Genomic DNA, 13,324 nt, shown 5'->3' on the forward strand with positions numbered 1-13,324 from the left:
AAGTCAACATGACCAGCTTTATTCTTCTACACTGTCTGTATTGGGGTGACTGTAGCTCAGGTGGTAGAGCAGGTCAGCTACTAACCAGAAGGTTGGTGGTTCTGCTCCAGTCAGGATACTAACCCCATGTTGCTCTCCGATGCATCCATCGGAGTGTGAAAGTGTCTAGATGTTGGATAGGGAGCACTTAACACTTTAGGGAAAAAAGTGATTGGGTGAATGAATTTGTTGTATAAAGTGCTTTGAGTCCTCAGAGTAGAAAAGCGCTATATAAGAACCAGTCCATTTACCATGAACTCTTAGTCACACTGTCTTGTAATGTGCCTAACTAGTCTTCAAGAATAGTTCTCTGGGCTTCTTGAAGCACGTTCAAAGCTCTTCTCTGGATGTTGGCTGCATTTTCTTCTGTCCTCTTTCAAAATGATGTCATAATTTCATCAACCCTTCCACCATGTTTTACAAATGACTAGACATTCACTGTTGTACGTTTATCCTGACCTGTATAATACTGAAAATGACTTGAACCAAAGTTTTCAAAATTGAGTTCATCACTGAATAAGACCTGTTGCCACTGAGATATGCTGTGACATGAAAAAAAAACTTTGTTTCCCTTCCCCCTTCCCAATTTCAGTTTTTAAATCACGAGTTAACTTATTAATGGAAAAAAGTTATCCAAACCTACCTTCATGAATTAATTGTGATTATGGTAAATGGCCTGTATTTGTATAGCGCTTTACACTACATCCAGTCATCCACCCATTCACACACCGGTGATGGCAAGCTACATTGTAGCCACAGCTGCCCTGGGGCGCACTGACAGAGGCGAGGCTGCCGGACACTGGCGCCACTGGGCCCTCTGACCACCACCAGTAGGCAACGGGTGAAGTGCCTTGCCCAAGGACACAACGACCGAGACTGTCGGAGCCGGGGCTCGAACTGGTAACCTTCCGATTACAAGACAACTGCCAACTCTTGAGCCACGATAACCACAGGCTCATTTTTTTTTTTGGAAAACTGAGTTCAGTTTCAGTCGCCACACCCAGGACAGATTACTGCCAGACCTGTTGGAGCAAGAAATCACTTAACCAGAACCTGTCTGACAAGATACGCTAAAAGACAAAGAAAAAGCAGCACATGACAACATTATCCACAAATGGAGAAAATTTGAAACAATGGTGAATGGTGACTGCCGACTCATCCAGGTGTTCACATGAAACCCAGAACGACATCTAGTTCATGATTCAACAATAAGAAAGAGACCAGGCAAAAAAAGCCTCCACAGGAGTTCAAAGAAGAATACCACTGCTGACCAAAAAGAACTCAAAGGCTCGTTTCACAATTACCAAAAACCACGTTAATGATCCCCAAGACTTCTGGGAAAATATTCTGTGGACTCAAGAAAAAACCTGAACTTTTTTGGAAGGTTTGAGTCCTGTTACATCTGCAAAAGACTAGCACAGCATTTTATAAAAAGAACATACCAACAGTCAAACATGGTGGTGGTAGTGAGACCGTCTGAGGCTACTTTGCTGCTTCAGACCTGGACGACTTGCTGTAATTGATTGAACTATCTTTGTCGAATATTAAAATTTGTTTGATAAACTGAAATATGAAAGAGTGACAAATACTCAAAAAACTAAGAAACCAGGAAGGCGACAAATACTTTTTCATACAGTCCTGTATATATAATTGTTAAGCTTGTATTTGATGCTGATCTCAACCTTATTTCAGTGAAGCTCTAGTTACACCCACAGGTATTTTAAATATTTTTGTTGAAATACCACCTAACAGTTGCAATTGTAAATTGCGGTAAGTGCCAGATCTTATTTAAGAAAATCACAGATTTGCAAATGTGAGTTGTGGAGGCTGAATGACTAACAGACATCTGGTAAGTACAGATTACTTTAAAACAACAACAAACATGTTCTTTGTCAATTTTAAGTTGCGTTTCGGAGGCAATGAGTGATCATAAAATGGCCATTTTAACATATCTTTGCTTCTGCTTTGCGTCTCCTAAATGTTTTGTTATTATTTAGAAATACACATTTTTAAAAAAAAGAAAAAAAGAAAAAAGAGCAAAGTGAAGAGCAGGATCAGTGTTCAGCTCTTAAACTGAGCTGGATTTCACCTGCAGAAAGGCGAAAATATCAACTGAATAAGATTTATGCATGGAAGTGTTTCTTTTAAAATTGAAAGCCAGGGGAGATTTTGAGTGACGCACACGTGTACGGAGAACTAGAGAGCAAACACGGGTCTGGCATCACTGGAGTTAAATGCTTCAGATTGAGTGACAATGAGGAGAGACGCACAGAGGGATGACTCGTGAGTTTTTATTGATGAGGGTTGACTTCACTCAGTAGAGGCTGATAAAACGCACGTCACATTACGGCCATGCTGCAGCTGCGCGTTTTTAACAGACTTCTCCAATACTTTTATTGGAGGACTCAAGAATCCACAAAAAGTCTGTTATCTGGTTTTCCTTCTCAGCTGTGGGGTGGATACAGATCTACCTGGCACAGAAACAAATCAAGTAAGTGACTCATTTCGTACCAGCTGCTAAGTAAAGCCATATGTTTTGCATAGTAGATAAGTATTAGTCCTTCAGATAGAAATTATGCGATTCGTTTGTTAAGAAGTGGCGATTTAAAGCACTTGAATGCAAATTTTAATTTTTTAAGTGAATGTTCATGAATTACGAATTAGAAATTTGCACGGTATTTTGAATACGTGACTGTGACACAGTGCCAAACTGTCACTGTCAAAACCGATTTTAAAAGATTTCTGTTGGCACCGAGTCTAACAAACTTTAGTCTAACTCCAAGGCGCAAAGTTTATTTGACCCAAACTTAACGGACACATTTGGGAAAACAAACTTGCTTGCCAAAAGCTCGGGGTCATGAACTGGAACTAGGTTAGGGGTACAAAAGTTAAACGGTGCGCAATACCGACACACAAAACGCAAGTCCCATACAACACACCCAAACCTCTGTGTCAGAACCAGACTTCCATCCAGCCCGCTATGGTGTTCGCTGTATTTCGCTGTCACAGCCGGTCTTAAAGATGCAAGGAGGCTGCAGTTCTCGTGGATAGTCATGTGTGAATAATTGATAGCGTGCAGTCATTCATAAGGGGCTGTGTGCAGCTTCTATTCTGTGTGTTCTGTAGCTAAACAAAAGTCATACCTCTCATATGCAGTTTTGTTCAGTGAGGGTTGTTGGTCTGTTTTTGGGGTGCAAACTCGCATGCGCGCGTTAGTTTATTTATAGTAGTTGTGGGGACGTTGTCTCTCTCTCTCTCTCTCACACACACACACACACACACACACACACACACACACACACACACACACACATTCATGTCTGTGCGTAAATGTGTGTGTGTGTGTGTGGTGGTGGTGGTGGTGGTGGTGGGGGGGGGGTATGATTTTTGGTGTACTGATTTCGTTATGATATATGTTGATATGATAAATATCACACAACATAATTTATAAACTAAGACACCTGCAGACTTTACTTTGGTAATTTTTTTATAGTCTTCCCTGCACTATGGTTAACAGCCATTGCTCCTCTTTTGTGTCTGCTCACATCAGGTCTTCCAGATGTGAGGGAGAGGACTCTCATAGCCGTGAAACCAGATGGAGTTCAGCGCCGTCTTGTCGGGCAAATAATTCACCGGTTTGAGCAGCGGGGATTCAAGCTGGTTGGCCTGAAGATGGTGCAGGTATAATAGTTTGAAGTGTGTGTGTGTGTGTGTGTGTGTGTGTGTGTGTGTGTGTGTGTGTGTGTGTGTGTGTGTGCGCGTGTGTGTGTGTGAGAGAGAGATCTGCAAGCTTCTTGATGAATCTGTCTCTGTTTGAAAGGTGTCTGAGGATCTTCTGTCTCAGCACTACTGTGAGCTGAGAGCTAAGCCCTTCTATCCTAGTCTGCTGCATTACATGACCTCAGGGCCTGTGGTGGTCATGGTGAGTGCTCCTCTGTCTGCCTCTTTCAAGGATACTCCTGGTTCTCTCCTTGTTACGTTTCTGCTTATTCTTGTTATACTTTTTCAGTAGGTTTATCAGTCTTACCAACACATGCTTTACTTTTATTTAGGTATGGGAGGGGCCCAATGTAGTCCAGACATCACGTAAAATGGTAGGACACACTAACCCAACTGAAGCCCAGGCGGGCACAGTCAGAGGAGATTTCAGCGTCCATGTCAGCAGGTAACCTGACTTTACTTCATTTCATTATGTGTGCTGATATTTGTGATGTAAAACTGCTTTTTAACATTAAATTCTATGAAGGTATGTGCTTTTATGACGTGGCAGTACAGTAACCATGTGTGATGGTCACTTAAAGGAACGTTGTCCATGCCAGTGATTCATTGGAGGGTGCTCAAAGGGAGATCCAGCTGTGGTTTCAGGGAAAGGATCTCCTGAACTGGGAATGCTGCGACCAGGGCAACATGATGGAGGACTGAAGATGCTTGACAGTTCAAGGCAGTGAGAATCAGTAATAACTACCTCTTCTCCTGCTGCCGAATGACAGTGCCACCACAGTTTCTCTCTCTAAGTAATTTACCTCATTAAGTGCACTAAGAATCAAAAGATTTTTGCTAAAGCAAATGTGAGATTTTAGAATACAAGCTACTTTACCAACTATGCATATATACATATATACAGTAGCCATCTTATTCTTAGCATTGGATTATTATTGCTATACACAAACCAGCTACAACCATGGAAAAAATACTGACTGGGACTACTGGGCATGCACTTAAGGTACCCCAAAGGCTCAGTGGCTCCTGATCCAGACCCTCTGTTTGTCAGTTTCTGCTTCATTCATGAAGGTAACTATCTTTTCAAAGAAAGCAAAAGGAACAACAACCAAAAAGTTATAAAATCTCTGCAAATAGAGAGCCATGTTTAGGTGCAGAATGGCTGTAAAGTCTGCAAACAGCCATAATGAGATACAAAGTCCACACAAACAGATGTGAGTTTTGGATCACAAAGAGACACAAAACGATCACATGCAAAAATGTTTCTCTACCTTTGTTTTTAATTTTGATCTGCAAGTCTTTCAGAGTGCCTGCCTACTCCAGCAGAGTAATACAGCTACCCACTTTGCAAAAGTAATTCAGTAATGGTATGAAGAACATGACAGAAAGCTCAAAGTGTTGACTTGGCTTCCAAATTCCTCAGATTATAATCTGATTGAGTATCTGTGGGCTGTGCCAGAAAAACGAGTCTAACGCACAGAAATACAATCTTTTAGGTTAAGACTTGAAGGATCTGCTGCTAACATCTTGGTGCTTGATACTACAGGGTCCAGTTAGAAGACTGATCAGAGCTGTTTTGGTACCATAATGGGGCTACAATATTAGGCAGGCGGTCTTGATTGTTGTGACTGATGAGTGCATTCTTTCTGGTTAATAGTTATATGCATTTGGTCTAACAAAGAGTACATATGTACTGTATATATATATGTCTGTGTGTTTGTCTGTGTTGTTTATACTGTTAGTTCCCCTCCCCCACATCTGGCCCACTGTAATGTGATTATTCTCATTAACAAATATAATTATTATTTAATGTATACATAATTAAACTGTTTACTTGACCTCTGTCCTCAGATAACCTAAGTGCAATTTTATACGTGATTTGCAATTTTGTGATACATTTTTTTTTAACTGAAAACATGAAATAATCTTTCTACCTCTCAAGAAATAAAACAAGAGTTTCCCCATAATGTTAACTAACTGCTATCAGGTATCAGAGTTTTTATGTGAGTTTACATTTGCCGTATCGCTTTCTCTTGGTTATTTTTAATCATAATGTTTTAACTCTTTGCACTGCTCCTAAATTTGCTAAAGTATTAAAGTGATGAGTCTATACACAATTGCCATCTTTTTATGTATAATTTATATATAACAACAAGCATAATAATAAAATACAGTTTATATATATATGTATATTTATATATACATATATATATATAGATAGATATAGATATTGCCATCTTTATGCACACACTCACACACACACACACACACACACACACACACTCATATATGTATATATATATATATCAGTGTTGTAAATTATGGTATTTCAGGGCTATAAGCATTGAAAGACAGCATATATTTTTAGGTTACAGGGAAGGAGGGGTTACTATCATACAAATACATTAACTGTAAAAAATAAAATAAAATCATGCACTGCATGGAAGGAATACAATTAAACTTGCAAGAAGATTAAAAACATGTAAAACAAAGAACCAAAGAACAACAACAACAACAAAAAATGGTTCCCAGAGTATTTAAATAGAATTTCTTTTAAAATCAGTTGTTTTTGTTGATAAATTAACAGACGCTGTGATTAAAATATGAGCATTACCTTTATATCAAATAAGCATTGATGTCACATCTGTATTAGAGGATATTTTGACTCTGTTACAATACATCACTCTTTTTTTTGTGAGTTAATCTTTAACTGTTTTGATCCATCGAAGCATCCAGTTCTAAAGTTTTCGTGCATTCTGGGGAGGACAGAAGATGTCATTTATTGTCACTTCTTAATGAAATTAAAGTTCTTGGTCATATTTTTAAAAGAAAATCAGATTTAAACACATCACCAAAAACTATTTGTTTTTGAAGTCTATTTACTAAAAGCAAGAACAATTACAAAAGCTGCCCACCCACACCAAGTATAGGCAACATGTGACACATAAACATGGACTATCTTGTGGATAGTTTGGGTTTTTTTACTAGTGAAATTTGCTCTGACTTACAATTTTCCAATTTTTTTTTAAATAGACAAGTTGACAAATGTTCTTACCCCAATTAAGTTTTGACAAAATTTGTCAATAGGTATGTTAACTGGTAAATATTTAAATGTTGCAAATACTTCAAATAGATTGTGTTTGGCATTTATTTCCACTTAAATGAAGCCATGACCACATTTTAAAAACTAATTTATACATGAGTGCATTCAATTTGAAATTGCTCACATTTTTGCCATTGTAAATCTTTAATCAGTTTGTGGCGGTGGCAATGACGTAAGTCTGTGCATAAGTCAAGGCCGAGCAAACAAATGACTCAAGACTCACCCAAGCATATCTTTGCAAATACACACATACACACAAACTGGTACATCCAGAAAAAAGAAAAAAAAAATGGGGAACAAACCTCAAGCAGAGTCTTCTCTGCCATTATGTGGCTGTAAACGTTTTCACCCTCTTCTGGTGACACCGCAACAAACTCCTGCTTATTTAGGGAGAACAGCTGCGCTCCATTTAAAATTCCCAGGCTCTTAACAGTCCTGAGCAGGAAGGAATTACAAAATCAGCATTTTTGTGCTTTCACTGTGAAAAAGATCCTTTTTTTTAATATTCACCTTTTAATTTCTAATGAAGAACTTGACTTTTAAGTCCAATTCATTACCCAGTAAAGCTATGATAAACAGTAAAGCTACAATACTTTGGCTATTTTAATCCTTACACAACTTCAGGGTTTTTGAAACCTACATCTGCAGTATTGCACAAGTATATCTCCTGGCTAGCAGGAGTGCTAGTGCTAATGCACAAAACCAATATAATATAAAAACAACTTATTTTTTCATTTTAAAAAATATGTTTGAACATGCTATTCCTTAGTGGAGCCTGAGTACTAACTCTAGCTAACATGAACAAATATGTTTGTGGAGTACTCACAGTGGGCTGAAGCCTTTGGCAGTAAGCCAGGCTGCCACCTCAGAAGATGGAGAGTCATAGTTCAGAGGTGTAGAGTTATCAGCTGTCTGTTGAAATGAGCCTCTTCTCCGGGCTATCCTTTGTAGAAGCTCATCATTCATTATCAGAACTGTACAAGAGGAAAAACAACTCCATTTGTATACAACTGTACAGTTGTAGCCAAAACTCTTGGCAGTGGCATAACTGCCCAAACTAAAGTTGCACTAATTGCTTAACATCAATAACTATGAGCCTTGCCTGTTTGTTTTATGTGAAAGCATGAATTCATGTCATATAATGCAATTTTGAATATGAAAAATACTTTAGTCAGCAGAAATAAAAATCTAAACTAGACTTTAGGGAAAAAAAAAATTGGTGAATTATATTTTGCACATACCAAACTAAAGTAAAAATTATATTTATATGAACGTATCCTTCCCTTCACAAAGTGTTCTTTTTGTAATACCAAGCAACTTAAATTCCAAAGCAGAAATACATCTTCTATTATAATAAAAAACATTTTAAATTTATATTAAAACCATTAAAAAAGTTTTAATATTGTGAAAACTTTAAATAAGAACATATTCCAGTGATTTGCAAACTTCACAAATCTATATTTTACTTGATTTTCAGCCTGTCCCTTGAGATTTCTCCAGATTCTCTGAATCTTTTGATAATATTATGCCCTCTCATAGTTGATTTATTTCTGGTGCCAGTTAGCCTTGCCTACAAAATGTTCCTCCAGCTGTTTCTTTTAAGTACCGCTTACTTTTCCAGGCATTTGTTTTTCTTGTACCAACTTTTTTCCATCAAATTCAAAAGTCATGAAATAGCAAAACGTGTCAATTTTATTAGTTTTCATATGTGTTTATGAGATTTCTGTCTGCCCATATTCATTTACCTCTGTCAGGTTCATCTCCCTGCATCCCTGCAGATGGTAAAACCATGCTTTGAGGTCGCACTGCTGGATTTGTTGAAGTGGGACCCCCGCTTGTTGGGGTGTATGAGTAGCGCTTTGAGCCAGGGACAGGACCTGCCTTTTGTTGTGAAAAAAAGCAGGAATGAACAAAAACTACATGACAACATTAGCCAAGAAATCACAGTATGTACAGTTTCTGAGGCAGTGGCACAAATAAAATTCTGTGTATTTGTGTAGCTGTGTGTCGTCTTATACCTGTGACCCACTGTGCACCACTGAGCCGTCTTTCCCCGTGTTATTCAGAGCAGACACAGGCTCCAAAATGTTAAAGGGAACAAATCCTATCTCGCCATAGCTGTTCCGACACTTCCACCAACGTTTTGATGAGTCAATCACCTACGGAAAGATGACTCTCATCAACCAAGTTGTGTGACATACTTCTGGATCTGAAATCTACTTTTGTATTCAGATCACCACCCATAATTAAGGGTGTGTACCTCAAGTGTTTCTCCTTTTAGCACAGAGAGTTCACTGCTGTTTCTGGCGACAAAGTCGTAACTGCATCGATAATGGCTCTCACCGTGTGCATGTCCTTTTCCGTCTCTGAAAAACAAATAATATTTAAAAGATATGCAAAACATTTTTTTTAAAAACATTAAATTGGAGCCAGATATCAGTAAATGTAATCATAGTTTGTCAATTAAAGCACTAGACTGATTTGATTCCAGCCAGTAAGAATACAGCTGCCACAAAAATAATCACAACTGCTGTAAAACCATAATAATGTCTTCCTCTATTTGTATGTATTTACCCTTCTTCAGTGGCTTACCTGGGGCTCTGTGCTGCCTGTTGAGCTTGTTCCTGCTGGCTTTGTTTCTGCTTGGTTTCATTGAAAGCATCTACTTTGTGCTGAAGCTCGATGGGATCTTGAAAAGGCTGGCCAGTAGAGTCATGAGTCTGAGGCTTCCACCCATCCAGAAAGACAGGTGTATATGGAGGAACAGTCACGCCGAGGTGGGAGCTGAAGAAAGTGGAATGAGCCTGTCATTAAAACCGTGTTATGCACAGTCTCTAGTAAAACTGACATCCACACACACACACAGACCAGGGTGAAGTCCAGTTGGTCCCCAGTGAAGTCCACAGCTCATTTTCCTCTAAAGTCAGATGTTCCTGGAGCAGTTTAACGGCACCACTGGTCAAAGCAGGACTGATGATGGATGCAGCTAATGCTGGTCCCCCAGTGGTTTTCACCATCTGTAAGAGAGAGTGTCTCTACAGTGAAGATCAAAGAAAGAGGAACAAAGAAAAAAGCACTAAATGAGGTCTCACTAGTCTGAGAGGCACAAAGATGTGGTGGAGCAGCTCTTGGGCATTGGGCTGTGAGATGGATGACTTCAGGCGGTCCTGAAAAAAATCAGTTTTGTTGTTTGTATTTATCAAACAAATCTTTTTATGCTTAAATATAACGTAGTCTAATCATACCAGCAGACTGAAGGAGTACTTGATTTTCTGAAAGATGTTCACAAACTCTTCTTCTGGTGGAGGACTGGCTTTCATGGTCAACAAACTATCTGCACACAGAACAGCAAAATATATACACCATAGATATAAAACATAAGGTTGTTATAACCTCAGCATACAATTATTAGTTTTACAGAATCAAGTTTAACATCCTACTACTCTCATACAAGATCTTGAGTAATCAGACCGCATCTTATCTTAAAGACAAAATAGTAACATATCATCCCAATAGAGCACTTTGCTCTCAATCCTCGGTTACTTGTTGTTTCTAAGGTATTTAAAAGTAGAATGGGAAGCAGAGCCTTCAGCCTTCAGCCTGTCCTTGAGCCTGGTTCTGCTCGAGGTTTCTTCCTGTTAAAAGGGAGTTTTTCCTTCCCACTTTCACCAAAGTGCTTGTTCATGCGGTGGTCATTTGATTATTGTCTTTTTTCTGTTTTCTCTGTATTATTGTGGGCTCCTTAGTCTACATAATATAAAGTGTCTTGAGACACTGTTGTTATGATTGGGCACTATGCAAATAAAATTGAATTGAACTGAACTGGGTATATCTGGAACATGATACAGACTGTCATGTGGATGCTAATCATTGTCTAACACTTTAGTTTGGGAAAAATTTGAAAAACAAATGATAGAAGAAATAAAAAAGGAATACTAGAAGCACAACATACCATGACTTTTGTTCTGGCTTGTCACAGCAAGTGCTCTTCTAAGACAAAGTAATGACTAATAAGAGTCTGCCTTTAGTCCATCCCAGTGTTAATTTAGGAAACACCCAGATCAGTTTGGCAAGTTAGACAAAACAGAAATACTTAGTGACAAACCCTGACTCAGACGTTAATAGTGCCCAATATAAAGCATAATAATATCATGCCATATGAAGAAACAGCAGTGCATAAAAGTCTTCAGGTACTTGCATGCCTTGTGTCTTAGACATTCTCACGATGTGCAGGAATTTTCTGCGTTACCCGAAAGTTTGTTTGTTTTGCATCCTGCCTGTTGAGTTTCAGTGTGTCAAATATTGAGTCGCTCCTTCCTCCACATGTCTGAAGCTCACTTCCATCTGCTAACCTACATTTTAAATTTCAACCTTATCCAAAACATATCTGGCTCTATGGTATCACTCGAAGAAACAGGACCGGCACAGGTTTTGTTGCCAATATAAGTCATTTATTTTGAGCAGAAATTGTCGAGGCACAGTCCTCACCTTCTTGGGCCTTCTTATCCTTCCTGGTCTTCCTCTCATTTTTCTTTTTCCTTTGGTTGAGGACAGTCTGGGCTTCTGCCGCCTGTTGTAAGCGCGACATGAATCGCTCCACATCGTCAAAGCAGTGGTTCATAATCTCCTGAGGAATGATTCACACATGAGGCTCTCATCATATCGCTTGTTTGTCATTTTATAAGAACACTACACCACATCAGTTTACTATTTCTAAAGTTTAGATAATGATTTCTGGGGTTATTGTTCATATGTGTGTGATTTCCTGATTGTGTTGATAATAATAAGTCTTCTTTGTACCAACTCATATATACAAAAAACGGGGTGTATGAGTACGTACCACTTCTCTGTCTGCATTCAGTGGAGGCATCTGATTCGACTCCCCACTGGTACCATTCTCTGAGCAGATATAGAACAACATTAATTCAAAATTTACAAAAAGCATATGCAAAAGATGGAAATGCATGTTTTTGCCAACACCACATGCTTGGAGAGGAGTGTACCTTTGCCAGACTTCTTAGGAACCCCATCAGGAAGCTCCTGCTGTCCTTTCAGGACCATAACTCGGACACCTGAAGTCCTTCTAGGCAGCACCAATGGAGGTGATGTTGACATCTGTTTAATGTGGACATAAACAGAATTCAATGTAACGTACACAGAACAGGGAATAATGTTTGGGTTGCACAGCAATGACATTTACCCTTTTTTATGTCTCCTTTCTTGTCCCACTTAAATTGTTAGATTTGTTCTCTCGTGCTTTGCATTTTTAAATGTTCACATGTAGATAACTAGTCTTCAATTAAATTCTCCGATGATATAAAAGATGCTCATAAACTTTGCCTGCCTGACATCTTGGCGTCATATTAATTAAACCCATTACACTAAAAAGAAAAGAGGATTAAGAGCACAACAATGGCACATACCACAGGCTGATTGTAAGAATGCCGAGTATTCAGCACTGTGCATACTGGCATGTTCACATGCAGGTAAGTGACAGGTACACACTACAGGAAAAACCTCAGACACCAGATGGTATGCAGATGATGCAACCATCAAAGCACGACAGAGAAACTGCACCACAGCTCAATTTTTCTTAAAAGGTTGTCCTTTACAGGTTCTACAGTAGCTTTCTATACTGACATCTCATCTTTCTGCTGTTCTCCTTCAGCAGTTCGTGCAATTAACAGCAAGCAAGTACACGCCCTGGTGTTTCGAGCACCTGTTTGTACACCGTCCCAAATGTACTCCTCTGAGAAACACATTACTGACACAAGATAGGCGTCCTAGATCTGACAGGTGTATCTACCTCTCTTAGTTCCTCGCTCTGTTTTTTCCCCTCGCTGTCTCTTTCTCACCCTCTCTCTCACTCACACACACACAGTTTACACAAGTTAAATCTTTAAACCGACATACATCACCGTACCTTTTGGTGCGTCTCGCGTGTTTAAATCCGGGGCAAAGACACCACTCCTCCTGCTCAAGTGACTGTAGTGAGTTTGGCTGTTTTGTGAGAGGATGTCTATCCTCCTTGGGATGTGGCGAAACAAGAAAAACAAGTCTGGCGTCCTTTCGTAGTTACGCTGCATTGTTTTATTCCCTCCTATAACTCTCAGATACAGAGATTGGCTCTGTCCCTCACTCCCTGAGAATCTTTCTCTGTATCTTTGTGGACTTCTCCTTCCTTATCACAGCTATTTCAATCAACAACTGCCTGTGGCTAATGCCCGGAGCATATCGTGATCTGCACTGCATTCTTTCTCAGCAATGTGGCACAGTCTTACTCAAGCGCACCACCTCCACTAAGTCAGAGAAATTAAGTTTCATTTGAGCCGAGGCCAAAGCCACCATAAAAGCTGTTGGTAAAGATCTAATTTATTTGTCTTTTACTTTGTATTCATGAACTTGCCTTTATTTCACATATGTACCTGCTAATTGCACAGTCACACAAAAAATATAATAATA

The 13,324-nt window shown here is 39.1% G+C and overlaps 2 protein-coding genes across 2 annotated transcripts; one reads left to right on the forward strand and one right to left on the reverse strand.

Annotated features, from left to right (window-relative positions):
* The first annotated feature begins 2,255 nt into the window (after positions 1–2,255).
* On the forward strand, positions 2,256–5,876 carry nme4 (NME/NM23 nucleoside diphosphate kinase 4). Its single transcript, XM_031732668.2, has 5 exons — positions 2,256–2,530; positions 3,590–3,720; positions 3,860–3,961; positions 4,092–4,204; positions 4,341–5,876. The coding sequence occupies exons 1-5, from the start codon at positions 2,392–2,394 to the stop codon at positions 4,459–4,461; spliced, it is 606 nt and encodes a 201-aa protein (XP_031588528.1). The 5' UTR covers positions 2,256–2,391; the 3' UTR covers positions 4,462–5,876.
* A 578-nt stretch (positions 5,877–6,454) lies between these two features.
* On the reverse strand, positions 6,455–13,037 carry eps8l1a (eps8 like 1a). The gene is made up of 14 exons (XM_039610640.1): positions 12,786–13,037; positions 11,866–11,977; positions 11,703–11,761; positions 11,351–11,489; positions 10,108–10,196; positions 9,955–10,029; positions 9,731–9,879; positions 9,455–9,646; positions 9,123–9,228; positions 8,881–9,021; positions 8,608–8,743; positions 7,689–7,836; positions 7,165–7,297; positions 6,455–6,515 (listed from the first exon to the last, which is right to left on the reverse strand). Exons 2-14 carry the CDS (start codon positions 11,975–11,977, stop codon positions 6,498–6,500), a joined length of 1,497 nt encoding a protein of 498 aa, XP_039466574.1. The 5' UTR covers positions 12,786–13,037; the 3' UTR covers positions 6,455–6,497.
* Positions 13,038–13,324: the final 287 nt, after the last annotated feature.

The sequence above is a fragment of the Oreochromis aureus genome, linkage group 4 (genome assembly GCF_013358895.1).
Source record: "Oreochromis aureus strain Israel breed Guangdong linkage group 4, ZZ_aureus, whole genome shotgun sequence".
NCBI lineage: Eukaryota > Metazoa > Chordata > Actinopteri > Cichliformes > Cichlidae > Oreochromis > Oreochromis aureus.